Source organism: Helicoverpa armigera, chromosome 4 (genome assembly GCF_030705265.1).
Source record: "Helicoverpa armigera isolate CAAS_96S chromosome 4, ASM3070526v1, whole genome shotgun sequence".
In the NCBI taxonomy this organism is placed as follows: domain Eukaryota; kingdom Metazoa; phylum Arthropoda; class Insecta; order Lepidoptera; family Noctuidae; genus Helicoverpa; species Helicoverpa armigera.
The window spans coordinates 8,429,177-8,456,826 of NC_087123.1; the positions used below are offsets into that span (position 1 = coordinate 8,429,177).

General features: G+C 35.0%; 8 protein-coding genes across 8 annotated transcripts; 1 reads left to right on the top strand and 7 right to left on the bottom strand.

Annotated features, from left to right (window-relative positions):
- Positions 1-3,540: 3,540 nt before the first annotated feature.
- On the bottom strand, positions 3,541-4,932 carry LOC110375268 (cuticle protein 19). Its single transcript, XM_021333322.3, has 4 exons — positions 4,848-4,932; positions 4,509-4,652; positions 3,918-4,084; positions 3,541-3,661 (listed from the first exon to the last, which is right to left on the bottom strand). Exons 1-4 carry the CDS (start codon positions 4,857-4,859, stop codon positions 3,601-3,603), a joined length of 384 nt encoding a protein of 127 aa, XP_021188997.3. The 5' UTR covers positions 4,860-4,932; the 3' UTR covers positions 3,541-3,600.
- A 2,564-nt stretch (positions 4,933-7,496) lies between these two features.
- Positions 7,497-8,448, bottom strand: LOC135116772 (histidine-rich glycoprotein-like). Its single transcript, XM_064034334.1, has 3 exons — positions 8,368-8,448; positions 8,029-8,172; positions 7,497-7,646 (listed from the first exon to the last, which is right to left on the bottom strand). The coding sequence occupies exons 1-3, from the start codon at positions 8,446-8,448 to the stop codon at positions 7,497-7,499; spliced, it is 375 nt and encodes a 124-aa protein (XP_063890404.1).
- A 2,301-nt stretch (positions 8,449-10,749) lies between these two features.
- Positions 10,750-12,043, bottom strand: LOC135116773 (cuticle protein 7-like). Its single transcript, XM_064034335.1, has 4 exons — positions 12,032-12,043; positions 11,685-11,825; positions 11,222-11,388; positions 10,750-10,908 (listed from the first exon to the last, which is right to left on the bottom strand). The coding sequence occupies exons 1-4, from the start codon at positions 12,041-12,043 to the stop codon at positions 10,839-10,841; spliced, it is 390 nt and encodes a 129-aa protein (XP_063890405.1). The 3' UTR covers positions 10,750-10,838.
- Positions 12,044-14,266: 2,223 nt separating this feature from the next.
- LOC135116774 (cuticle protein 19-like) lies at positions 14,267-15,950 on the bottom strand. Its single transcript, XM_064034336.1, has 4 exons — positions 15,939-15,950; positions 15,541-15,684; positions 15,056-15,222; positions 14,267-14,330 (listed from the first exon to the last, which is right to left on the bottom strand). Exons 1-4 carry the CDS (start codon positions 15,948-15,950, stop codon positions 14,267-14,269), a joined length of 387 nt encoding a protein of 128 aa, XP_063890406.1.
- A 2,409-nt stretch (positions 15,951-18,359) lies between these two features.
- LOC135116775 (cuticle protein 7-like) lies at positions 18,360-20,022 on the bottom strand. The gene is made up of 4 exons (XM_064034337.1): positions 20,011-20,022; positions 19,534-19,704; positions 18,959-19,125; positions 18,360-18,501 (listed from the first exon to the last, which is right to left on the bottom strand). The coding sequence occupies exons 1-4, from the start codon at positions 20,020-20,022 to the stop codon at positions 18,459-18,461; spliced, it is 393 nt and encodes a 130-aa protein (XP_063890407.1). The 3' UTR covers positions 18,360-18,458.
- Positions 20,023-20,638: 616 nt separating this feature from the next.
- LOC135116724 (cuticle protein 19-like) lies at positions 20,639-21,197 on the bottom strand. Its single transcript, XM_064034177.1, has 3 exons — positions 21,060-21,197; positions 20,806-20,972; positions 20,639-20,722 (listed from the first exon to the last, which is right to left on the bottom strand). The coding sequence occupies exons 1-3, from the start codon at positions 21,195-21,197 to the stop codon at positions 20,653-20,655; spliced, it is 375 nt and encodes a 124-aa protein (XP_063890247.1). The 3' UTR covers positions 20,639-20,652.
- Positions 21,198-22,204: 1,007 nt separating this feature from the next.
- Positions 22,205-22,920, top strand: LOC110375263 (cuticle protein 18.6-like). Its single transcript, XM_049847376.2, has 4 exons — positions 22,205-22,216; positions 22,369-22,506; positions 22,599-22,765; positions 22,851-22,920. Exons 1-4 carry the CDS (start codon positions 22,205-22,207, stop codon positions 22,918-22,920), a joined length of 387 nt encoding a protein of 128 aa, XP_049703333.2.
- A 292-nt stretch (positions 22,921-23,212) lies between these two features.
- On the bottom strand, positions 23,213-27,014 carry LOC110375252 (histidine-rich glycoprotein). The gene is made up of 7 exons (XM_064034338.1): positions 26,963-27,014; positions 26,728-26,874; positions 26,471-26,637; positions 26,074-26,140; positions 24,329-24,625; positions 23,743-23,909; positions 23,213-23,392 (listed from the first exon to the last, which is right to left on the bottom strand). The coding sequence occupies exons 1-7, from the start codon at positions 26,969-26,971 to the stop codon at positions 23,335-23,337; spliced, it is 912 nt and encodes a 303-aa protein (XP_063890408.1). The 5' UTR covers positions 26,972-27,014; the 3' UTR covers positions 23,213-23,334.
- Between the last annotated feature and the right edge of the window lie 636 nt (positions 27,015-27,650).

Below are 27,650 nucleotides of genomic sequence, written 5' to 3' on the forward strand. Positions count from 1 at the left end.
CGCGGACCTCGGCAGCGGTGCCATACATTTTCATAGGTTGACTATTGTCGCGCGCGGCCGACGACTGTCGTAAGGGTGCGTCCACATCTGGCGAATGCGCAGCACGCGAGCCGATCGCGAGCTGTCCGCAAGCTGCGCGCGTGCATTTTTGTTCGTGCGCCGCTTCTGCTTGGCCCGCGCGCAGCTCGCGCGCGACCTAAGCGCCGCACGCGAGCGGCGCGCAGGCGGCGCGCGACGTCTGACATCTTCGATAGTACCTACTGAGCCAATATGCGGAACTGTGCGGGCGAGAACTGATTGCGCGCAGATCGCGCGCCGCTCGCGCGCTCTATACGAGCCTTACGTGAGTTGCGCTGAAGAGGCGCACCGAACTATTGCAGTGACTGCACGCGCGCAGCTCGCGGACAGCTCGCGATCGGCTCGCGTGCTGCGCATTCGCCAGATGTGGACGCACCCTAAGCCGCGCGCGGCTGCGTCAGCCGCGACCCACGGAATTCTACCTTTACAGGAGAAGCATTTAAAACTTTGACATCTCAACAATGAATAAAGAATACACATAGATGAGATGAATTTTAACGACAAATTTTGCGTACTACAAAAGTAATGTAAAGGGGCGATTAAGTAAAGGGGTGCTAAGATCATTTTTAGATATTTTATAGTGTCGCACCGGGAGTGCGTTATGATTTTGGCCTAGAAGAGTTCTTATGTGTATGAAATTTTCTTTCTAATATTATTAAGCTGAAGATAATTAAAGAAAGCTTTAACTTACTTTTTATCCAACTGTGTAAATTAGTTCGATCTTTTTGCGTATGAAGCCATAAAACATAGTTTATGATATTTGCATAATGTAGAGAAAAATTCGTATTCCTTCATACATTTTGTTTTTCTATATGATATAAAATGTTAGTCCATAATTATCCCTTGTTTTTCAATATATGTATACTCAGGGTGACTTGCACCATTTAACGATAACGTTATCCAATCCATAGCCAGCCGTGTACTTACCGCCCATTGGTCAAATCAACGATTTGACGACTAAAAACTAAGCGGTTATTGTTAAAGTTAAATAAATAGTGCAGCCCACCAGCCAACAGCGAGTTGCTAAAGAGTTTGTTTGCTTGAACACGCTAATCTGGGAGATCTATTGATACAATATAAAACAATATTTCAGTATTAGATAGCCTATGCAGGGAGGCTATACTCATCTTCTTATCTAGGTGAGTGATATAATTCCTACGGGACGCTGGAAAAGCCGCTGGCAAAAACTAATAGGTAAGTTATAAATCAAGGCTACTGTTATTTTCTTTTCTATTATTCTCCAATTTGATACCAAATGCCAAAAGATCAGAAAAAACTAATGTTTTTCCTTTATTCGGAAAAAATTGTCAATACTTATATTATTGTCAATAATTCACATAAAATCTTTCACCACTCGAGTTTCGAGTGTATTTTTACTTTCATCTCGGTAACTTCTACACCATCCTTCCTTAACTACATTCTTGCTAATATAACAAAGTCAAAACATTACTTCTATTATTTTTGTAGTTGGATGTTCTATTTTTACGACAGTCATTTGTTTTGCATAAGTTAATTCTTAAGATTATGGAATTCGTTCCAAATTACCGTTTGTAACTTACATAGTACTTTATGAGAACAATTGGAACGTGATATTGGAAACATAGAGGAAGGAGTTCCAACGAGGCATATATTTAGTGACTGGAATTGCCATTATTTCAACAAAATAATACAATAATTAGGCAGTATACTTATCTATTTTGTGCATGTTTTAATTGGTAACAATAACATAAGTTAAAATTAGAGTCTAATAGTATTTAAATCTTTTCCTGTCAGCTAACTCTATTGTGTTGCAAAATTTATATGAACCACCATATAAACATTTTCAGGCCTATTTTGTGAAAGTTACTCGTGAATTTGTTCTAAATACTTATTAAGAGAAAAAAGTATAATTTCAAAACATTTTTATTAAATAATATACTAAACGATACAAAAATATAACATCTTATGATACAAGTCTAACAAAAATAATGTTAATGATTAGATTAGTGATGATGATGATGTTCTGGGATGATATGTTGGGCGTGACCTTTCCTTTGGACGTTAGCGTTGAATCTGAAACAGAAGAATTAGCTATAAATTTTGTTTGTACAATTATTGCTACTATGAAAAGCTAACAAAGAATGATCGATCTGGACGCCATTACCAATGGCCGATCCGATCATATTTCTGCCACGATAGCTGTTCTCTCTAAAGAGCATACAGCGGTGCGGGGCCTACTTATGTGCACAAGCGAGCACTTGCGAAAACATATCTGATTCTCTATTCCCTCCCACTTATAGTCAGAAGGGACGGCAACCCGACACAATCGGAGAGAGATCAGGCAGTGCTCGTCATTTGTTTAAAACATTACGAATTATAGCATCCTAAGAACAGTTTTCTGCCTAATGTTTTATTGAGTTCATCTAGAGTTGGATACATACCCGGTCTTCTTATCGGCGTGGTACTCAACAACTCTGACTGTGCCATCAGCTTCGTGCAAGCTGTACACGCCCTTCACGACGTCACCGTCCCTTGATTCATGTTGTGACTTCTTGTCGCCGGTGTGAGGGTCCACCACTTTGTACGCGAACTCGTACTTAGGGTGAGACTGTTGAAAAACGGTGCACATTAGATATTTATAAAACGAATTAAAAACAAAAGGCTATCGCAACTAGTCTCTTGTTTTCTATTTAAGAAGTAACATACATAGTACTCGACGTGTTTCTCTGTGGCTTTGCTGTGGTACTGTTTGATGCTCTGTGAGGAGGAGGCGTGGCCGTGGTGTTCGTGGTGATGGTGATCCTGTGCAGCGACCGCCGCTACAGCTACCGTGATGAGGAGGATCTAAAAATGAATACATTGTTATTGGATTGCGTTGGTGATGAAAACAAAATTTATTAAAACGTCACGTTTATTAGAAAAGATTCATGCCTTCTTGAGACTACATTAAATTGATAGGAAAGATAGAATATATTTAATTGGTGAAAATACACGAGCACGGTTGAAAGTAATACTTTAGTAAAAATATCCATATTGTTACCTTAGTGAACATGATGGCTGTTTATTTTAATTCCCTTTCTCTTGAAAGTACTGAGTAAACTGATAATTTTGAGGGCAAAATTCGACTTTTTATATGTGCAGTGTGTAAGTTTGATCACTTTTCGTAATTGTAAAGTGAACCAGTTTTTATTTGCAAACTTGAATTGTATGTGATTTACCTACTTAAGGACCAATTTGAGCTTTTGTGCTTAATTTATAATTAGTTTCATGTTTTGTCAAGTAACCAAGTTCTTAGAATCGCTTACATGCATTAAAACTCAAAAGAGTCAACACAATTATTTCCTTAGAATAGAAGAATAAACTTATTATTTAACCGCTTAGAGAACACGTTGTTTTATTCACATTTCACGAGGCAATTAAACAATCTTTTATTAAAACAAAATCATTTTATTGAAAAGAAAACAAAAACAAATACTGATCTATAAAACAATGTTAAACGTGTTAAATCTATAAACACGTTTTATTTAATCCTAATTTATTATATCAATGATGATGTTTATCCGGTACTAGATGGTGGACGCTGTGTTTCACATCGGCGTGGAAACTGAAAGGAAAAAAATATGATGAATAATATGATAGTAGGTTTATGGTCATAGAACAGTATGAAGATGAATGTTTGTCCCTTTATTACAAAGATCGGGAATTAAGCCGCTATTAGACCGAACTATTGAAATTACGATTTTACTGACTGTATTAAAGTTAAGTTTTATCTGTATTTTCAAAGACTGTCATCTTCTCGACATTATAAATCAGTTTCTTATCATACTGCAGTCATACCAAGTAGAGTGTTCAATGCTTACCCAGTATGCTTGTCAGCATGGTAATGGATATGTCTGGTGGAACCATCAGGCTCATGCAGGGAGTACTCTCCCTTGACGCTGTCGCCATCACGGTGCTCATGATGAGACTTGTGATCACCAGTGTGGTGACTCTTTACTTCATACTCGAACTTGTATTTGGGATGCGTCTGGAAATTATATGGAAGAATATTATAGTTATTTGCTGGTCGTTTGTATTACAGGAGCTTTTATGGTTGTTAATAGATGGTGGTTAATTATTGCTGAACAAAAAGAATAGGCTTACAGTGAGAGATAATTTACGTGCAACAGTAAAAAGTTTGGTCCCTAGGCTTTCTAGAGTGAGGTTAGAAGAATCTCAAAACATATTATGAAATGATTATTATTAAATATTAATATTGTAGCTCTGAAGAGTTTGTCTGAACGTGCTAATCCAAAGAACTACTGCACCGATTTGAAAAAATATTTCAGTTTTAGACACACACATTTGTCGAGGAAGGCTGTAAGCTACTTTATACTTACGGGTTAAACCGCTAGCGGAAGCTAGTACAAGATATACCTAATGATATTTTCATTAGCAGCTTATTAACTTACATAGTAGTCCACGTGGTGATGTCCATGTTTGTCCTTTATTTCCACAGGCTGGTGGTGACCTTCGTGTTTGGAGATGTGAATGTGTGAGTGACCGTCGTCAGCAGCAACCATAGCTGCTAAAGCCATCAAAGCTAAAAAGCACACCTGGAAAATAGGATCATTATAAGTTTAATTTTCAAGTTTTTCTTTGTTGTTTTATATTGTCTTTAAGATTTTGTTGAAATTATCTTGTTATTCTAATAACTTTGGAAAACAATAGTTATGGATTAGTTTGCTGAGACTTTTCCTCGATAATTTGATTTTTTTTTAGTCCTTTGTCTCAGTGTTTCTAACACTCACCTTTGAAGCCATTTTTTAGTTTGTTAGACTTTGTATTGTCCTGTGCACACCTGGTAGTGAACTGATAACTTCCCTCAAATGCCCAACGTTTATATTCAAAATAAAAGCTATTAATATTGCAATAATTTCACTCTAGATTTTAAACGGCGATAGTATTGTAACATTTGAATGTGCAAACTTTTTCAACATTTCGTAAAAGTACATTCACACGCTTACATACGCGTTCAAAACCATTACGAATTTGCGATCGTTGCAGGGAAATGATATTATTCAATTAATTTAAAAATAACCGAGAACTGCATTCCTTGCGTAAGGCATAAATACGTACCTTGGGAAAAGGTACGACACTACATTATGCTGTTCTTAATAATATTGACAATGAATACCATCAAAACATGAAGTACAAGTATTATTTATCTAAACTAATATTATAAATGCGGAAGTAACTCGGTCTGTCTGTCTTTTCTTCACGCCTAAACTACTGAACCGATTTGTGTGAAATTTAGGACCGACATAGTTTTTAACTTGAGAAAGGACATAGGATAGTTTTTATCACGCGATTCTACGCGAACGAAGTCGCGGGTAAAAGCTAGTAAGTAATTAATATAATTATGGTAAGATTAAAAGTATTCATGTGTTGTTTAATTATGCCCCTATTTTCCTACGTAAAAAAAGCAGTATTGCCTTAATTTGGAGCTCAAAGTTTTCGTTTACCACGAATGATAATGAGTGATGATATTATGATAGTAAATAAAAAATGACTTTTGTATTTATTTACAAATTACTGAGAAAATGTACCGGTTATACGTTCATAAGCGTCCCTACAAAAGTTTCCTAAATACATAGCCTAAAACGAAAACAATCATACGCAGCTTCATACATATCCCACTCAATCGGCTATTTCTTGTGAGTGTAACAAGTCAGTGGAATTTACTAACAACCAAACAAAACGTTTACCGACTTCAAAAAAAAGGTGGTTGAATGGCTCAGTTGAATCTATGTATATGTATGTATATTTGTGCACGATTAGGTATCTCACGGTTGCAGTTCGTTGAACTGATTTTGATGCGGTTTTTCCAATAGCTTTTGTCAGACTTAGGTACTACATTTTATTCAAGTCGGTTTTAATTTTTTTGTAAAACGTTGTTCATTAGGTTTTAGGTAGGGTGTTACAGTGTAACAACAATGAAACTTGTAAGAACTACCTGTGACAAACAATAAATGGATATGATTTGATTTGATTGATTTGATAGCTACAAGTAAAGTCAAAATTACCAAATATATTTTCATGTTCTTTTTGCCAATAAATAGGATAAGAGACTCATGGAAAACGTTGAGATGTGTTTATATATTATTTATTACCTATAGGTGCCCTAGCAAAACAGGACTTAACAGCATGACATGATAAGTAAAGGTTTTTGGAAAGTGTGAACGAATTTATAATAATTTTTTTACCTACCTACTTTCAACAAATTTTGTAACTCGGATACCTTTTCGCTCAATCCATCATCTCGTACTTTATCTATGAAACTTAATAAAATCTTTACTGTCTGCCTCTCCGTCCTTGGAAAGGCAGCTAAACTCTTTTGGTAAATAAAAAAATAATAAATGTTTTATTGGCATAAAAATAAGGTACAATTATTTGGTTCGTAATTTGGGAATACCAATTTTGTGCAGCAATGAACATCATCATAATAATATTTGCATTCTACTATTTAAACCGTGAAAGTATGTTTCCTTGATTTCTCTCTACTGATCAATTAATTCTACAAGAAATGCAAGTTTTTCAGTTTACCTCATACCTAATACGCATATTACGTACCTAAATCTAATTATGAGAATGTTGCTTATTTGTAAGACAAATTGAGCTATATGCAGCAGGGATTTAAGAAATGCTGATTATATTTATTTATTTTATTTTGTATTTAACCATTTATGTACTTACACAGTAACACACAAAAGAAGAAGTCACATAAAATATTACAAAGGTACTGCTTATTTCTAATGAAATCTCTTCCAGCAGACCCGTAGTAGGGGAGTTAGAAATGTAGACAGACAGACAGTATAAAAGAATTACAAAGAACTTATATTAATTATTGTGACTTTCTTACTGATATGAAAGATGTTTTTTTTTATCTGGATGCAAATATATTTTTGTAATTTTCTTTCAACAAATAGTTAAGTAAAACCAGTATATATAAAAAAAATATATAATATTTATTCAAAGCCTCCCATTTACAAAATAACGCTTTACATACTAAATCAACAACGGCTGGAAGTTATCACAATGTTCATAATATTTAGGTATATCCTTTAGTGATGGTGATGATGATGGGGGATGATATGGTCCACATGTACTTTGTAGTCGCTCTGTGTGTGTCAGATATACTGTTTTACTGATAAACTTAATGTTGTAAAGATGCTAGTTTGAGTTCGAATCTTTGCTTTTAATATTTTCATTTGTTCTTTTTATGAATTAAATAATTTATTGGGTATAATTGGGATGTTTCATCTAGACAATAAATAGTAAAACGAGTATATAAAAAAAATATAATATTTATTCAAAGCCTCCCATTTACAAAATAACGCTTTACATACTAAATCAACAACGGCTGAAGCTTATCACAATGTTAGCAATATTTCAATCATTTAGTGATGATGATGATGAGGGATGATATGGTCCACATGTACTTTGTAGTCGCTCTTGGTGTCGTGACCGTCGCGGTGCTCATGCTGTTCCTTGTGGTCACCGGTGTGTTTGTCATCTACTTTGTACTCGAACTCGTACTTGGGGTAGGCCTGGAAGAAAATACAAGGAATTATTTAAGGAATTACGAGTGCTCTCTCTTTTACCCGACTGCCAAGTTGTGTTATGTTTTCAAAATAAGAAAAGTAAAGTTCGATGGAATGGTTTTAAGTAGTACTATGGTCGAGCACATCAATGAATCAAATTGAATCATCTAAACAGAGTATAAATATAAGTATTTCTCTAAATTACTCCACCCGAACTAGAGTAGGCTAAAACCGTAAGCAAAAACGAATCAATGTTCAAGTTTAAGAGTATTTTTGGTAAATTGAATCTGCAACACGCAATATTAAACACGCAACTCGGTGCAAGATGTGTTACACCTTACACATTGCATGCATTTTAGTCCTTAAGCCTGTATAATGCATATCTTACATAGTAGTCCACGTGATGATGTCCATGCTCATCCTTAACTTCCACTTCATGGTGATGACCATCATGTCTATGGATGTGTTGGGATGAGTATGCGTGTTCGGAACACACGGCTGAAACCGCCACCACGGCTAAGATGCAGATCACCTGTGAGAACAATATAATTTGATTATAGAACACCAATAGATGATGTATGAGAATCTACGAAAGGTTTAAGATGACTTTAGTTTAAGGATGCTACGTTGATTAGGTTCACTTTAAAGAAACAATGTTGAGTTTGAAGTTAGGCAAGGAATTAGAACTTATAATAAAGTAGTATTTTTTTTAAAGTTATTTTTTTACCTTGAAGTACATTTTGGTGTTGTTCGTTAGATAAAGTAAAGCTGTACTAATTGTGCTAAGCTCACTAATGAACTGATACATTGTGAGAAAAAATGGCCGCTTTTATATGAAAATCATAACAATCAAGGTAAAACGGATTTCACTTCATAATGGTTGGCACTAAAAATTATTTACGATATTTTAATGTAGAATGTTTCGTAAAAGTGTATTTTTACGTACACCTACACTAATTGCTCAAGTGACAACGGAAATACAAAATAAGATTATTGTGTCAAATCGTTACTGATTAAGCATTGTCAATAATTATTGAGATAAACTGGGCAACGTTGTTATGTGATCGCTCTGAATTTTCAAACTTTTACTTTCAATAAATGCAGTAAATATGCATTCAGCACATTGAAAATAATATATTTGTGGCAAATAAAGGATAGGAAGAGTCTTTAATAGATGATGAAAAGAGCAATAAAGTTGACCGACTGCCCACTCCAAGACTTTGTTTTTGTTAAGCCTCATCAATCACTATACAATATTGTGTATTATGATATTGTTCTGTTACCTTTTACTAAAGTTCAGAGTTTGTAATCCCATTTTTTGTGTTAGCATTATCCAATATTGTGGAAACTAGCTGTTATTTTGTCTATTTACAGGTAGAACCGGCTATGGAAAGGGACTACATATTTCGGACACCCTCATAAAAAGTATGATAAGATGAGATTTGATCATTTGTCATCGTTTTTAATTCTTCATATTTCTGCAGTTTGTAAGTATATAATTTACTTGCTATTCCCTGCGGTTGCACTCGCGTCCTGAGGGAATCACTTTCCTCCCGTACCTGGATGAAGCCCACAGACTTTGTCCTAATCAGGCTCTAGACTATCTGTTACTTTTGCATTAAAAGTGAGTATTATTATTTGCCATATTTTCTTGTGATATGAGTTAGGTGGTATTATTAAAAGAAATTGATATTTTTTTAGTTATCTGTAAGCCCTACCTACTACTTAGTATGCACTTGTGGTTTCGTGATCAGGCATATAGTAATTACGATAGTTATCTCGTCAAACAGTTATTACGTATTAAACTCAAGACCTACTTTTTGCAATACTTAGCTACGATAATGAGGATTAGGCTAAGAAAGATACTCATAATGTAACGTAATAAGTGGAATGTTGCTTGTTGAAAAATATTAATCTGAAACTTCTGAAAACTCACACTAGATCATTAGTTACCCACAATAAATAGAACGATTACTACATTACATTTACCATATATTTCACATATCCTTTAAGATGTGCTAAACAGAAACAGACTCATCTAAATTGCAAACCATTTTCCTTTTTAAGTCGTTAAAAAAGTAGAACTCAAATAAGTGAATTGTACAAGAAAAAGATAGCTGAAACGTACTAAAAGTGAAATAAAACTCAAACTCCAAAACGTTTGTTCAAACGAGATTGATAAATCAGCACTTTTTAAAATATAACACAACCCCAAAACCCTTCACCACTTCCTATGTATTTTTGCTAGAAAGAAGTGTTGCAATCAACTCCCGAGCAACACATATCTGTCTATTATGTTTGACGAACCATATTTATACAAAATAAGTCCAATTAAAACTTGATTATCACATGATTGGTATTCCTAATAACATATCTCAAGCAGGTACCTATTAATTTAAACAATTGGATGTTTTAATGATTTCAGTGTCCTAAATGCTTACAAAACATAGTATGCTAGCATGCAGTAGCATGCATATAAATGATTGTTTGGCACGCTTCTTGGATCATTATAATGATTCTTGTACACGGTATGACTAATTTAGTCTATGTTGTTGTTACGTGCTCTGAGGGCGTCAGAAAAGAAGCGATGTTTAAATCTAAAAAATGAAATTCACTTTAAGAAACGGTTGTGAGGTTGTGTTCATCTTTTAAGTGTTATTGTGAAACAATAAGGTTTTTTTGCTTTAAATTTTCCGCGGCGAAGGTTATAATGTCGTCTCATAAAACTTTTTTCACCTACACATAGGTACTCATGTGAAATGTTTTATTTTACTGACTTCCTGAAGTTGTTTCTTTGTGCTGGATCTAAGAAGTGTATATGTTGTATGTTCAAAAGAAGTATATATTTTACCTTATTCATATTTTTTATTGCTTTTAGCGACTGTCAAAAAGAAGTACTGGTCATGCCTCGTGAAATAATTGTGTGTTCCTTATCGGTGTTTTTTTTGTGACTAATTTTTTTTTTAATTTTCGTAAGAAAATGTTCTGGAAAATATTTAAAATCAATAAGGTAGCAAATACTCATATTTCAGCAGCAAACCAATTGTTTAACGTGTTTTTTTTCTATGATTATTAGGCATAATTTAGAAGAGAAAATAAAATATATGAATTAAGAAAGATACAAACATTTATTTACACATCAAAATAACAAAATGTAATAGAACAGATTACAATATTTGGTAGTACAAGTAAACAAGCTTAGTGATGATGATGATAATGCTTCTCAGGTACAATGTGGTGAGTGCTGTGCTTTACTTCCGCGTGGAAACTGAAACATAAAGTTAGTAATGTTACTATAAAGAATAATATAAAAAAAACGTAATCGCATATAAATATAGAAAAACAGTGGGAAGACCGAAAGAATTTGAGAATGAGGAACCAATATGTTCATAACCGTGACTAGGATGGTTAACGTTAGTTGGGAAGACCTCCGTTCAACGGTGCACAGCAATTCGCTGATATGATGATAATGAACCAATATAAAGAAATAATTTTAACAAACCTAATAAAATAGTCAAAAAGCGATTTTTTCTTCTATCTCCTTAGATATCAATAAAGAAATCAAAACAATTGAAGCTCACCCGGAATGTTTGTCAGCATGGTAGTGAACATGCCTGACGGAGCCATCAGGTTCGTGCAAGGAGTACTCTCCCTTCACGCTGTCACCGTCGCGGTGCTCATGCTGCTCCTTGTGGTCTCCAGTGTGAGAGTCCTTCACTTCATACTTGAACTCGTACTTAGGATGTGTCTGCGGAACAAGAAGAAAATTAGGGTGTACATGTCTAGTTTAAAGCATAAAACGTTATATGGTCGATTAAATGAGCTAATCACCGGAAGTGTCAATCAGATTTCATAAAGTCTATTTCTAATTGACAGCTCATTATTGAAAAATAGAATAGCATGACGATAATATAAACACAATTTCAAAAATCGAATATCTTTTTTATGCAGCTTCGGGATTTAAGAAGGATTGATGAGTAATTCCGAAAGAGGTTTGTCATATTACACCATTCGATATTAAAATGTTGTAGTGGCCAGTATTACATAGTAGTCGACGTGATGATGTCCGTGCTCGTCTTTTATTTCAACGGGATGGTGATGGCCGTCGTATTTGTGGATGTGCTGAGAGGAGTGCGCATGCTCCGCTGTAACCACAGCTAACGCACACATTGCTATCACCAAAACCTGTAAAAAAATGTTAAATCAATAAATTATGGAATGAACCTAATTTAAGAAATTATCAAACCGTTAATGATTCATCTGCATATCATCATAATAATTTGAAAAATGAAAGTCAAGTTCAGAACGATCTGAACCATCAAAAAAGACAAAAAAGCTCGAAAGAAAACTTTCTTGATTTTTTGGAACATTATGAGATTTACGTAATTTACCTTAGACACCATTTTGTAAAATTGTTTTTAGGTAAGTAGGTACGTAAGGTAAAACGTCTTCGAGTAAACTGATACATAGTTTGAAAAAAACTCAGCTTTTATAGTAAAAAGTAAAGCTACCAAGGTAATACTGATTTCACTTTGAAACTTTGGGCTCATAACGTTTGCGACAGTCCGATTTGCATTATTTGATTATATCGTCGCATAAATGCACACTTGCAAGTACTTTTACAATAACATGGGCAAATGAGAAAGATTTCATAATGAGATAGTGTCCATGATATAAGTAAGATAATTTGATTATTGTAAGGGCCTAGAACCAAAGTTTGAAAGGGATATGTGATAGCTAGAGTGTGTTGCTATGTGATAGCTAGTCTGTACTAATAGCTGAAGAGTTTGTTTGTCTGTTTGTTGACTTGAATGCACAATTCTCAAATCTGATTTGACCCATCCTTTCAGTATTAGGTAGCCCGTTTATGGAGGTTGGCCGTAGGCTAGTTTTTATCCGGATGGGTGAAGTAATTTTCACGAGCCGCGAAGTGAATCCGGGGGCATTAGCTAATCTATAGTATTATTAGTTCAGCTTGATTTCATTGCATCCATGTTTTATCTGTTCATCATGTTTTCTAATAATTACCAAGTATAGTGTTACGTAGGACCTGCTACATGTGATTTTCCTCAGAGATAGCTCAGAATCTAGATTAGAGACTGTAGCAGTCACCTGCTCTATTACATAGTTGGCAGATATAATAATGCATGAAAATGGAAAATCAGACAAGTTACGACTCTGCATAAACCACGACTATTTAGAAATTCTTACTACGTGCTGTTTTTTGTCCATTAGATGAACTTTCACTCCAAAACAAAAAAAAAGTGTAATAAATATACAGGTACACAGATGTTTGTAAAAGACAGATACTAATAAATACTTTTAAATCGCGTGCGGGGTCGTAATTCCAAATAGATAAATACTTATTATGTGTGAGTTACAGTTACCGGCACGGATATTGAGCTCTCGGCGGAAGAGTGGGGATCGCTTTGCGCACCCGTACACATAAGGCAATAAGGCATTAAATCGCTTCTGCGCAGATGAAGGTCATGGCTCGATATCCGTGCCGATAACTATATATGCGAAATCTTAGAGTATCTTCATCTGCGTAGACTTTTCCCAACTATTTATTTATGAATTTTTGTACACACAATATAGATGTGTTGGAATCAGCTTTCATTTTAAGTTTATATTTACCAGTGTTTGCATGGAGCAACTGTCTATCTGACTGCTTAATTCAGTTAAAGGAATGGCAGATATCAAACTGCCTTTGACTTGGTAAATGTATGAGTCAGATTAAATTTTACAGAATAAATAAACTGAAATTACAAAATATTTTATTGAAACAATAGGGTAGTTTCCTAAAAAATAATAATTAGTCCGTCTTGTAGATTGTCCAAAATTAAGCGATACGTATTTTTTCTTTTTTAAATTGGATCAGAACTTGTTAAGGTATAGCGTGTTAAAGTTGAGTGTGACGTCACAAGTTGCTACAATTTTCAGGACACTGTGACGTAAAAGGCCCCCACTCCTAATTTTTGAAGTGTATTATCTTTGTCATTTTATGTTTAATTAAAAAAAGAAAAAATACGTATCCAATATTTTTTGATTATCTAAAAAGCGGACTAAATATTATTTCATTATTTCGACCCTGGACACTACCCTATTCTGACATTGGTACAAACATTTCAACTATTTTAATGAATAATGCTTGGAGAATTTGCTTTTACCTGTATTGAATCATGGTAGCTAGTTTATTAAAGTATTTGTCTTATTAGCTTTACTTTTGTCAGTGACGTAAGCAGCGGGCTGTATTTCACTTTTTAATAATTTTCACAAAACTCTATAAGGTGCTCTTTAATACTTAAAAATAACAATTTCTTCCAGTTTAATATCTTTATCGCCAATTTCATTGGCATAAATAATAAAGAAATAAGTATAGATAAAACCTTGTTGTGTCATCATCATCATCTCCCGAGCCTTTTTCCCAACTAGGTTGGGCTTGATAACCTTGTTAGTATTTTTAGAATCAATACAATATTGTTCGTAAATGTATGAAAATGGTTATATTTCTTATTAAAAAAAAAGTATTATTAAATTAAAAAAAATATTTATTATAGCATAAAAACAACAAAATACACAGACAAAACAACAAAAAGTAATAAAATGAAACAAAAAATTAAGTTTTAATGATGCTTATGATGATGTGGCACGATGTGATGAGTGCTGTGTTTCACGTCTGCGTGGAAACTGAGAAAAAGAAAAAATAAAATAAAACATACAAAACAATCATTGAAGAAATCAAATAAGAGTAACTTGCAGTAGTAGGTATGACAACCTCATTCACATTATTTTTCAACATGGTCATTCGATACATAATCGTACACTATGGAAGAAAGCTAATCAAAGTTTAAAGATTTATGATCAGAACATTAAATTATAAAAAATACAAGCTGTTGATTTGCATCCGTGCCATATTCAAGGAGGTAATTATGCTAATGATTCTCGATCCAAATCAATAAAAAAATTGGTACGTAATTTTTTTTCTTTACATTTTTTTCGGAATTCCGTAAATGTCATCTAGCCTTATTTACACTTGGCGCATATGTTACAGGCGTTAAAACCGTGCTGCACCCTCACACAAACGCAAACACAAAGCATGCGCAACGATCACTCATAAATTTCATTCATAAAATTGGATGACTTCGGAAATACCACGACATTATAATGACAAAAAAAGCAGTGCGTATTAGTTATTTTCCATCTACTGTAATTCCAATCGATTATTTACGTATTGTACGTCCTCCTCCTATGGCACAAATGCAAATCAACACCTTGTATATTAGATGGTTTGTCGCCTTCTTCAGAATACATTAAGCGATTGAATTAGACAATCTATGTATCTGTTACATGAACTACACGCGGATATACCTACATATGAATACATAGATATAACTACTGTAAGTGTAACTCACCCGGAGTGTTTGTCAGCGTGGTAGTGAACATGTCTCTCAGTACCATCAGGGTCCTGCAGCGAGTAGTGTCCCTTCACACTGTCCTCATGACGATGCTCGTGCTGCACCTTGTGGTCGCCCGTGTGGGGGTTCTTTATTTTGTACTCAAACTCGTACTTGGGGTGGGTCTGGAAATAGTTAAAATAGTGAAATGTTTAAATTAGTATTTAGTTTTTAAAGTCATCGACGTTTTAGGCAAAAGACGCTGCCGCTAGACAAGGGTCTCCCCAAGGAGAACAAGGGCAAGAAGTAGGCCAAAGGCCACTTGATGAATGAATTTCTGAAGAATGACTGTGGATATTCTACTGCAATTAGCATTGTTGTACGTCGGAAAGAGTGTCCTTTTGATGCCACGAGTATGAGACATCAAAGTCGGTCTTGTTGTATAATTCCCGTTATACATGATAGGGATCAAGAAAATTTAGTATTTTTAAAGAATAACTAACATAGTAGTCGACGTGATGATGTCCATGCTCGTCTTTTATTTCCACTTTTTGATGGTGGTCGTCGTGTTTGTGGATGTACTGGGACGAATGACCTTCCTCAGCTGATATCACCGCTACAGCTAATACAGCTATGATACATAGAACCTGCAATATAAAATATTTACTGTATGTAAAGTGAAATATATGCTGTCGACACTGATAAGGTGAATCTTGAATGTTCAATCTCAGGATTGCATTAGTTTCTATTGTAAACTTTGGTGCTCTAAAGCAAATAACTCCAAAAATAAATGGATAATAATAGATTAATCGAATAATAAAATCACAATTTTCTTGCCATTGCTTGATAGTATTTTTTTTTATTATTTTTTACACTCTAAGTAAAATAAAATCGTAAATACCTTAAAAGCCATTTTTTGCACTATTGTAAAGAACAATTGGTTGTAAATGGATTAGTGGACTGATACATAACTAACACTGTCTGAGCTTTTATAGTGAAAACTAAAGACCCCATTGATGTAATATTTATTGATTTCGTTCAGAAAGGTAGTTAAAACAGTTTACAACATTTTTATTACGGTTTCGAAAAATGTATCAATTTTTATGCGTAGTAGTTAGTAGTAACGTTCTTGCTATTTTGGCTGCGTGTTAATAGGTGCCTACATAGTTTTTCGAATCCATAGTACCTAGCCATGGAATCTTGCCCGGGTAACTGGGTTGAGAAGGTCAGACAGGTAGTCGTTCCTTATAAAACACTGGTATTCAGTTGCAAAAGGTTACATCGGAAGCTGACCCTAACATACTTGGGAAAAGGCTTTTAGACAGTGATGTTCAGTCTGTAAGAATATTTATAAATCCTATTGCTACTTATATTATAAATCTGAAAGTTTGTGAGAATGTATGGATGTATGTTTGTTATTCAATCAAGTAAAAACAGCTGGACCGATTTGATTGAAATTTGGTATGTAGACAGGTGATACCCTTTTTTGTTTTTTTTTTTTTAACGACGTAAAAAATCATCAAATGACCCCTCCCGCTGTGGGTTAGCAGCGGTGAGGGAGTGTCAGACTCTTACTGACTAAAAGCCGTCGTGTTCCGTCGTAGGCCTTATGTGCTAGGGCCGCGGTACCTCTTTCGAACAACCCGCAGCCCCGGCAGGCCTTGGCCCTGCTGGGCCCCTCTGGAGACAGGTGATACCCTGGATTACTAGTTCTGTTATAAACAAAGTCCTAATATACTCATATTTAAAATACTCAGATGCTTTAAAATCCAATGCAACTGACAAAGTGAAAAGAAGTGTGTGTATAAGTAGATACTTACCTAAATAAATATAAATCTTAATCTATGCCTACTCTTAGTTTGAGGTGTACGACATTAAACAAACGGTTTAAATTACGTAATTATTTATTTATTTATTGTAAGTACTACATTAGCTAATGAATTCCTTTACATTATTTTTATTGCTTAATCATAATGTTTATGCTTTATTTTTCCTTGTTTTTAATCCATGTTTTCCGATACTATTCACATAATGGAATTAATGAAAACTATAATAAACCAATAAAATATTTGATTACCCTCGTCATCAGTATTTTTGTTAAAAATAGTAGCGAAGACTCACTTCATCTATTGTACCTTACCACTTCAGAGCCGTTCCACGTGCCGTGGGATCTTCGTGCATCTGGATAAAAAGTAGCCTATAAACCCCCCAAAAAATAAACATTTTTAATTACTCTGAAAGTTTTCAGCTTTATTATGTTAATATACCTAGGTACATGACCTACGAATGGATGGATTTATTTTGCGAATTCTTTCATTGTTGTTAGATATTGCGAGGAGTAAATTCTTGAAAAAAAGATACGTAACGTCGTAGTAGTTACTTCTAGATAACATAATTTACTCTTTTCTGACAAACTACGACGCTAAGGAAACAGGAATTATTTATTTATTCATAAACACATCATAACATGATATTTCCCAATGCGGTAGCGTCGAACATAATTATATCTCCTCTATAAATTTAATAAAACCACATCAAAACATCATTGTTTATTAATAATACATTATGCCGTTTTCCAACCACAACATTAACTTAATCTATTAATCAACTTAAATGAACAAAAAACAGTACTATTAATAGTAATTAGGTGTAAATTTTGGCCATCCGATAGCAATTAGAAGCCGGACGAGACTAGTCTGAAGAAGTGTTAATCGCAGTTTAATCCATTATTTATTCTTCTAAGCTAAACTACTAATTATTACCTATTTTGAGTTACTACAGCTCAGTTCTTATCGAGCATCTCACTTCCTGACTGTGTTGGGGTCGGCTTCCAGTCTAATCGGATGCGGCTGAGTACCAGTATTTTACAAGGAGCGACTGCATCCATCCATCTGACCTCCTCAACCCAGTTACCCAATACCCCTTGGTTAGACTGGTGTCAGATTTAGGTACTGGCTTTTGACGACTACCAAGGATATTCTAAATGACAGCCGGGACCTATGTACAGTTTAACGTACCATCCGAAACACAGTTCTTATTGAGCATTGTAATATATAAACAAGCCTGCTTAGTGTCACGTATAAATTGTTGTTAGGAAGTATTCTCTAAGTATTAGGTTCTATTAATATTTTTACATTACATACTGAGTAAAATTTTTGAACAGGCCTTAACGGATTTTTCAAAACAATGGGTTGCTGGTACGAGTACGGTGAACATTTGATACAATATAATTAAATGAATATGGTGCATGATATCTGAAATTAGTATCTATTTTGCCAACAATGCCATTTGAGGTTATAATTGGGAAAAACAACAAAACCAGTTTACACAAAACTGTATAATGATTTAACATTCACAATACAAACGTAATAAAACAATCACAGTAGGAACAAATAAACAGTCAAACCAATTCTATCTATATCTAATGATGGTAGTGATGTTCATGGGTCACTTCTGCGTGGAAACTGAAAGAAAGAAATAACAAGATTGTAGAAAAATTATTAAAGACTAAAAAGCTTTTCTATTTGTTAAAAGAGAAAACAATGAAGCTGGAATCTAATAAAAACAGGTTATAAAATGATCGATAAATTGGATCCGTCATTCGAAAGTATATAAATAAAACAATTACGCATCGCAGTAATAATTACGGCTTAAAGCTCGTAATTGAAAAAAAAAATCCCATCCTTACTAATATTATAAACGCAAAAGTAACTATGTTTATTTTTAGCACCTTTGTATCAAAACTGCTTTACCAACCAAATAACCTGCTTATAATTTATTCTAATTTGGTACCTAGACAGCAAAGAGCCTAAAAGTGAAGACACATTTTTCAGAGTCAAGGAGAAAGTTTCCTCGGGAAGCGGGTGGAACCGCGTTGAACATCTACCTGATCATAAAAGAATAAACATTGCTCATGCTTACCCAGTCTTCTTATCAGCATGGTAATGTACATGTCTGATTGAGCCATCGGGTTCGTGGAAGGAGTAGTGTCCCTTCACGCTGTCACCGTCGCGATGCTCGTGATGCTCCTTGTGGTCTCCCGTGTGAGGGTCCTTCACTTCATACTTGAACTCGTACTTTGGATGAGCCTGAATATAGATGCCAATAATGAGTACCACTTACAGCAGTTATAATTTTTGGAAATGGACTGATGTGAACTTTTTGTTATTTGTGCTTTAGGAATCATTAATTGTTAAAACTAATCCTCATTCAACTTGAATGGATTATTATTAATAGCACTTAGTATTAAAGTGAAGTAAAAGAGGTAACAGCAGTCTACATTCACACTGAAGCATTCAAATTTTCCACTATCAGAGCTTTCACATTGGTGGATTATCCGCTCAGTTTACGAGTACGGGGTACAGGTATTTCAGCCTTTTTTACACGTTACTCTTTTCGTACTGGTAAATTAACTAGAAAAACCGAGCATAAAATCTACCATTGAATGTAAACAATACTGCCATCTATGAGACTCTAAGAAGTATAAAGGTACTAACGTAATAATCAACATGGTGATGTTCATGGTGTCCGTGGTGCTGACCATCGTGTCCATGCTCAGCTATGTGCACGAGCTGGTGATGGCCGTCGTGTTTGGTGAAGTGCTGTGATGAGTGCCCGTACTCTGCTGAGACTGCTGCCAAAGCAGTTGCTGCTAGAACCAATACTACCTGGAATTTTAAAAATATTATTGCTTAGAATCCAAAATCCAGAGGTTCTATTCGAAGACACCCCTCTAATGGAGTACTGGTCATTATTATATAACGAGTCAGATCACTTGGTATGTTAACTTGTCAAAAACTTCCTTGGCCAAAACCCTCCCATATATGGTGAAATTTTATTAGGGCATCCAGGGGTAAAATTTGAGGATCTTATTCCCATAAGGTGATGCAAAAACAAAACACAATCATCTGCTTTGACCCAAATGAAGGGTCAACGTCCCAAAACTATTAACACAACACATGAATCCAATATACCTTTGAGTACATTTTGATAATTTCACACTACACGCTTGTTAGCAAACTGATACACAAGCACGAATAACCGTGTCTTTTATAGAGAAAATAAAAGTTAGTAATCAAGGTAATTTCAATTTATAAGATAGGCCGTAAAATTTTTAGTACGCACTTGTAATATTTCGTAAAACCATATTATCTACTCTTAATCGGTGCCGCACTGGTAATAATTGGCTATGTGACAGCTGTTATGTTTAAGAAACCTTTTTTTAAGATTATAGTGTTGCAGAAAAAAGCTATAACAAATTATAAATGTACTTTTTTGTAACCTGGGTCATCCTTTTATGCGTGTTTCAGGAATCGCATTGTAAGCATACTGTTTAGTTGTAGGTATCAAATATAATAATTTTATCTACAGTATAAATGTATTCCCACGTTATCCAATCACGGATGTGTGTTAGTTACTTACTTGAAAAATAAACAGTGGAAAAAAGTAAGCTTCCTGGAGGATACTGCACATTCCAATGCATAGGTAAAATTACATTACAAAAGTCGGTTAAGATATCACGTTTATTCTGCTTTTATACACAAACATTACAATTAATATAACAACAATATCAACAGCGGTATAAACTAAATTGTGTTTTGTAGACTAGATTTGAATCAGTGGTGGTGATGGTGTTCAGGAACAATGTGTACGGCATGACCCTCGTACTTCACGTTGGCGTTGAATCTGTGAAGACAAAAGAGATATTGAGCACAGCTTTTACTTAAAAAATATCAGTTTTAGATTTATCTACGACTATGGTTACTAACCCAGTCTTCTTGTCAGCGTGGTACTCGACGATCCTGACGGTGCCGTCGGGTTGATGCAGACTGTACACGCCCTTCACGACGTGACCGTCACGAGACTCGTGCTGATATTTCTTGTCGCCGGTGTGAGGGTCCACCACTTTGTACGCGAACTCGTACTTAGGGTGAGACTGTGGGAAATATGGTGATTAGTTGTGATATTAGTTATAAGTTAAACTTGACAAGGATGAGATTTAAGATTAGAGGATCATCCTTACATAGTACTCGACGTGTTTCTCAGTGGCTTTGCCATGGTACTGCTTGAGGCTCTGTGATGAGGAGGCGTGGCCGTGGTGTTCCTCGTGGTGTCCGTGGTGATGGTGGTAGTCTTGTGCCGCGACCATAGCTACTGCCATTGTGATAAGAAGGACCTATCAAAAAGTTCATAATATGTTAGGATACGTTCAATCAATAGGTAACGATCATTATTTTCAACCAATTATTCGAAGTAAAAGAGAATACCTTGGTGAACATTTTGTTATTTTTAAACGTTTGTTTACTTCAAAAATACAGAGGTAAATGATAATTCAGCAAAGGGTGCTGGACGTTTTATATGTAAGTCCAAAATCAAGTTTATTAAGTAGTCAATAAATTAAAATTATACAAGAATGGTTCCAAACCTGGTTATGTGTGGGACCTTGATATCCTTGAGAGCAGTAGTAAGTTTACGATTGAGTGTATAAAAGTAACTTTCTTTAGTCCAGTAACCCGATATGTTAACATATTTCTGCTGATATACTTAGTTTATCTTATATAGTTGATTCTAAAATGGTCACTACCTATACAAATAAAAAGTGAGTCTTACGTTGATCAATTTCCGAAATATTATGACTTGATAATATTCCCGTTTTAAATCTTGTAGATATATTTATAACAAAGAATCAGTGTAAAGATTTTTGATATTTTCTGTGTATGTAAATCTGAGTACCTACCTAACCTTCAAAATCTATTATTATATCATACGCTGATACAGAAAATTTTACCAAAATAATAGTTAATTTCTCATCCCTCGTAGGTGATAGCCTGATAATAAGCCTTCGTATATTATTTCATATATTACCTAATATTGGAGGATGGTTGGTGATTCCGAGTATTCATATTTTATGCAATCCATTATTTAATTGAAGAGAAATTTATTTCAGTTGTAAAAGCTTCAAAATATCTACATCAGATGAGGTCAACTGCCTTTAAATCAAAGTATTGACAAATTCAGCGAGTTGAATGAAAAACGCGTTTTATCACAAAGTATGTTAATCAGGTTTTTTATCTTAAACTTGCTTTTTCAACTGCATATAAAATCGTGAATTTCTTTATCAAAAATCACTTATCACCTGCCTTTCGAAGAATAAACAATCAAACAAAAATGTTTACTAAGGTGAGTTTGCATAAATTAGGTGCTAAGATATGATGACACTTACCACCTAAGCAATAAAAATAAAAAACGGCTGAATTTATCCCGCACAGTACCTATATGGATTTGTTTCACAAAACAATCGATTATAGTAACAATGTAATCTTAATCGTTAGATCCTCCTCATCACGGTAGCTGTAGCGGCGGTCGCTGCACAGGATCACCATCACCACGAACACCACGGCCACGCCTCCTCCTCACAAAGCATCAAGCAGCACCACGGACACGCCACAGAGAAACATGTCGAGTATTATGTATGACGATCTTCTACGTATTATTAGTCAACCACCTTTCATGTTTTTATCTGGCTACGAATTGACATAACTAATCTCTTTTTTGCCCACAGTCTCACCCTAAGTACGAGTTCGCGTACCAAGTGGTGGACCCTCACACCGGCGACAAGAAATCTCAGCACGAGTCTCGTGACGGTCACGTCGTGAAGGGCGTGTACAGTCTGCATCAACCCGACGGCACCGTCAGGATCGTCGAGTACCACGCTGACAAGAAGACTGGGTGAGTAACCAAACTTGTAGATAAATCTAAATCTCTTCATTTTTTTAAAGAATCTCTTACAATAATATCTCTTCTATCTTTACAGTTTCAACGCCAACGTGAAGTATGAGGGTCATGCCGTACACATCGTTCCTGAACACCATTATCACCACTGATTGTTAAACCAAATCATAATGTCCCTAATGTCCCTAATACGTCCTTAATTTTAAGTTTGTTTTTGTTATGTTGTGCAATAATACTTTCTAGGATTAAATGAGAATTAAGTAAAAAATATTTCTTTTTTTTCCTTAAAAAAATAAAATAAATAATTACTTGTTTCGGTGATCCTTAAACCGAAGAGTTGTAATTATAATTTCGCAATACACAACACTTGTTGCTAGTTTGGTACATACATAATAGGAATACATTACAAAAACAAAGGAAAAAAAATCATACAATAGATTTAGATAGGAACACTTTATTCGGTAACTTATACTATTCAACAATCGTAAAGTAACTTATAACAATTATATTATCACAGGATAACTAACGAGTATACATTAATACTAAATAAGTTATTTACAATCATTTCAATGATGCTTCTTCGGCACTATGTGGTGGGTGCTATGTTTCACCGATGCGTGGAAACTGGAAAAGAAAATTGTTACAATAAGATACATCATTTTAAAAGTGCATGTAGATTCAAATGTGCTAAGAACCTTTTGGAAATAAAGGTAGGTATATAAAGTTCTGCATTTACAATTCAATACCGATGACTATATTTAATGTAAAAACAACTTTATGCAACAGAAAAGCTTTGTAGGTCGTTGCAACTTACATAGTAAAATAATGAACACTGAATACTCCGATTTGTGCCTTTACATGTTTATGTAATTTATTTTTTCAATGGGATGTATCCTGTCTTTAATCTGAATATAATTTCTTGCTATTTTTATAATACATATTATACAACTTTATTCGAAACTCAGTCTACTCACCCACTATGCTTATCGGCGTGGTACTCAACATGTCTGACAGAGCCATCAGGTTCATGCAGCTCATAGTAGCCCTTCACGGAGTCTCCATCACGATGCTCATGATGTGACTTCTTGTCACCAGTGTGGTGGTCCTCTACTTTGTACTCGAACTTGTATTTGGGATGAGCCTGGTAAATGAAATACATAAGTTGGTAAGTAATTACAACAGATATTTAGTTATGCTGATTATTTATTAAAATTCATCATCACCAGTTTATCGATTACCTGTACTTATCTATACTAATATAATATAGAGGAAACATTTTTTGTTTGTTTGTACCTATAGTCTCCGAAACTCCGTAACCGATTTGAAAAATTCTTCTGTTGTTACAAAGCTGCGCTCTCTTAGAGTAACATGGGCTATATTTGATTCCCGTACGGGAATATTTTCCACGGGGCGGGAGTGAAACAGTGGAAAGACGGCTAGTAATCTATATTTTTACTTTGATTATACATATATTTATTGTCACAGGTTAGTTCCGTATGCGATTGGATTATAATATTACGCAGTTCTTGCATATTATTCAGGAGGGTACGTTTTACTCACATAATAGTCGACATGTTTGTGATGATGAGTCTCTTTCTTATGCTCTTCCTTCTTAGGTTCTTCCTTTTTGTGATGTTCTTCTTTCTTATGATGTTCCTCTTTCTTATGATGTTCATGCTTATGATGCTCATGCTTTGGTGCTTCGTGCTTTTTCTCATGTTTCTCTTCGATATGCTCATGGATGTAAACCTTTTGGGCCGGGCCATCGTGTCGGGATATGTGTTGTGATGAAAATGCGTGCTCGTGGACAGTCTTCGAGTTTGCCACCACAGCCAGAAGCGTGAGGACACACAGCACCTTGAATGTTACAAAAGGAATTAGTGTACTTAAATATAAAAAAAAAAAAATATGATGGGGTTCATGTATTAATGTGAATCGTTGCCCTAATTAACTAATGAGTTGTTGAGTGTTGCTGAGCTAATGCTGTAAGCTTGGCTGCCTAAGGAGCGACTACATTCAAAGATGGATTGATAATTTGCATTTACATACATTCTCAAATAAATTGATATTGTACTAGGTACTAAAGTAACAGCTTTTGAATTTGTAGAGGATATCGGCCAATAGCTGTTTCGTGTAAAATAGTCAACGCTTGAAAGTCAAGTCACATTGAAACTGAACTGTTCTATCAAGATTTTTAAGAATATTAAGCCTTAAGATATTCTGAATAATCCAAAACACTGTATCACTAAGAAATTAATGATTTCGACACACGCACTTCACTAGACATTTCACTTTCACCGTACAAATCTCTTTCATTTGTTTATTTACCTTGAACACCATTTTGTTCCCAAAAGTTGTTGTTTTATGTAAATTCAAAAATAAACTGATACCTAATCTCTATAACAACGGTCTTTTATATGAGTAACGTAAAAGTAATCAAAGCTAGACTGATTTCATTATAGAAGTAGCAATTTTGGTGAAATGGTACACGAAACGCTCTAGTGTTTGTAATACTTTCGTAAATGCATGAACTGAAATGCCTATGAGTAATGCCTAGATTTTATCATATGGCTTACTTATTGACTTTTTTTTATTACAAAACAATCAAATAGGTATCATGATGAAATAGGCCTAGTGGGTAAAGGACCAACCTCTCAAGTATGAGGGCGCGGGTTCGATCCCAGGTCAGGCAAGTACTAATGCAACTTTTCTAAGTTTGTATGTACTTTCTAAGTATATCTTAGACACCATTGACTGTGTTTCGGATGGCACGTTAAACTGTAGGTCCCGGCTGTCAATGAACATCCTTGGCAGTCGTTACGGGTAGTCAGAAGCCAGTAAGTCTGACACCAGTCTAACCAAGGGGTATCGGGTTGCCCGGGTAACTGGGTTGAGGAGGTCAGATAGGCAGTCGCTTCTTGTAAAGCACTGGTACTCAGCTGAATCCGGTTAGACTGGAAGCCGACCCCAACATGATTGGGAAAAGGCTCGGAGGATCGGAGGATGAGGTATCATGATATTTGTTCAACCAATTATTGTTCTATTTGTGATAATAAAGTGTCCAGTGATGTTCGATGACATTAAAAAAGTGTCCAGTGATTTGTGGGTACTAAAGTTAGCTTTAGCTAAAAGCTTTGGCACAGTCATAATCAAAGGGTTATCAATATGTTTGTTTTAATATTGAGTGCAAATATTAAAACAAACATATGGATAATTCACTTAGGTTTATTAAATATTCAACATTTTAACGATACACATAACAGACTTAGACATAACAGTAAAATTTAGACAAAACTGAAGAATCAGTGGTGGTGGTGGTGTTCAGGAACAATGTGCACGGCATGACCCTCGATCTTAACGTTGGCGTTGAATCTGTAAACACGAAAAACAATGTATTAATTACCAGTTACTAAGGCAAATGATTATTTCTTACTAGCTTTTGCCCGCGACTTCGTTCGCGTGGAATAGTGACTTCCGGCAGATTTTTGGTTTGACCAATAGATGGCGCTATATGTCCGGAATATTTTTTTTATTTTTTTGTAATAAAAACTATCCTATGTCCTTTCTCAAGTTCCAAACTATGTCTGTACCAAATTTCACACAAATCGGTTCAATAGTTTAGGCGTGAAGAAAAGACAGACAGACAGACAGACAGAGTTACTTTCACATTTATAATATTAGTAAGGATGTCACTCCACTCACCCAGTCTTCTTGTCAGCATGGTACTCGACGATCCTGACGGTGCCGTCGGGTTGATGCAGACTGTACACGCCCTTCACGACGTGACCGTCACGAGACTCGTGCTGAGATTTCTTGTCGCCGGTGTGAGGGTCCACCACTTTGTACGCGAACTCGTACTTAGGGTGAGACTGTGGGAAATAAGGCGGTTAGTTACCTATGTCATAAATAAATCATAGAAAACATGTATTAAAAAGTTAAGTTTTGAGAATCATCATTACATAGTACTCGACGTGTTTCTCTGTGCCATGTCCGTGGTACTGCTTGATGCTCTGTGATGAGGAGGCGTGGCCGTGGTGGTGGTCGTGACCATGGCCTTCTTGAGGTCGCGCTACGGCAACCGCGAGAACAGCAGCAACTAGGAAGATCTGTTTAATAATAAAATTAAATCGCTTATTATTTAAATACAATTGATAAAATATTCACTTGGTTCAGTACTGTATAAGTTTTTGATACCTTGTACATTTTGATATAATTGTATTCTTAACTCTTGGAGTACTGAATGATGACTGATATCACCCCAGTACTTAATTTTTCTTTTTATACAATTTTACTAAAGGGACAGTGAGACAGTTTTTGCAATTGCATGCAATGCATTCAAAATTTATGGAAAACCAGTTTACCGAATATAACTTGCTCCGGAAAGTTAACCTTGAATTGTTTTAATATCAATAAACTTCTTTCTTTACGAGAGGGCAATGGCATTCGCCAAATATGTTTAACCGTATTTTGTCCTACATTTTGATGAAATATCTGAGTAGGTGCTTACCAGTATCTTTAATTAGTACAAAGTACATACATTTTTGATAATTACCAAAATATAATTCAAATCTCGTAATAAAATTATTTCGTCTATGCATTTTCCAAAATAAGATTCTTGCTATTTCTCCGCCTCTTCACAGCGTTCCAGGCGAGCTACATATTTCGCACGGACAAAAATCCTTATACTGTCTAGGCTGAGCTAGGAAATTCTCTCAATACAAAATTTTACTCAATACTTAAACAAACATACTTATGCATTATATTTTGTTAGAATTTTACAGACTTTTCGTAGTTGTTTCATTCTCCATCATACTTTACTATTTTACTTATTTATTTGAACTTCGACGTAATATTACGGATGAGTAAGTAACGAATAGTACAA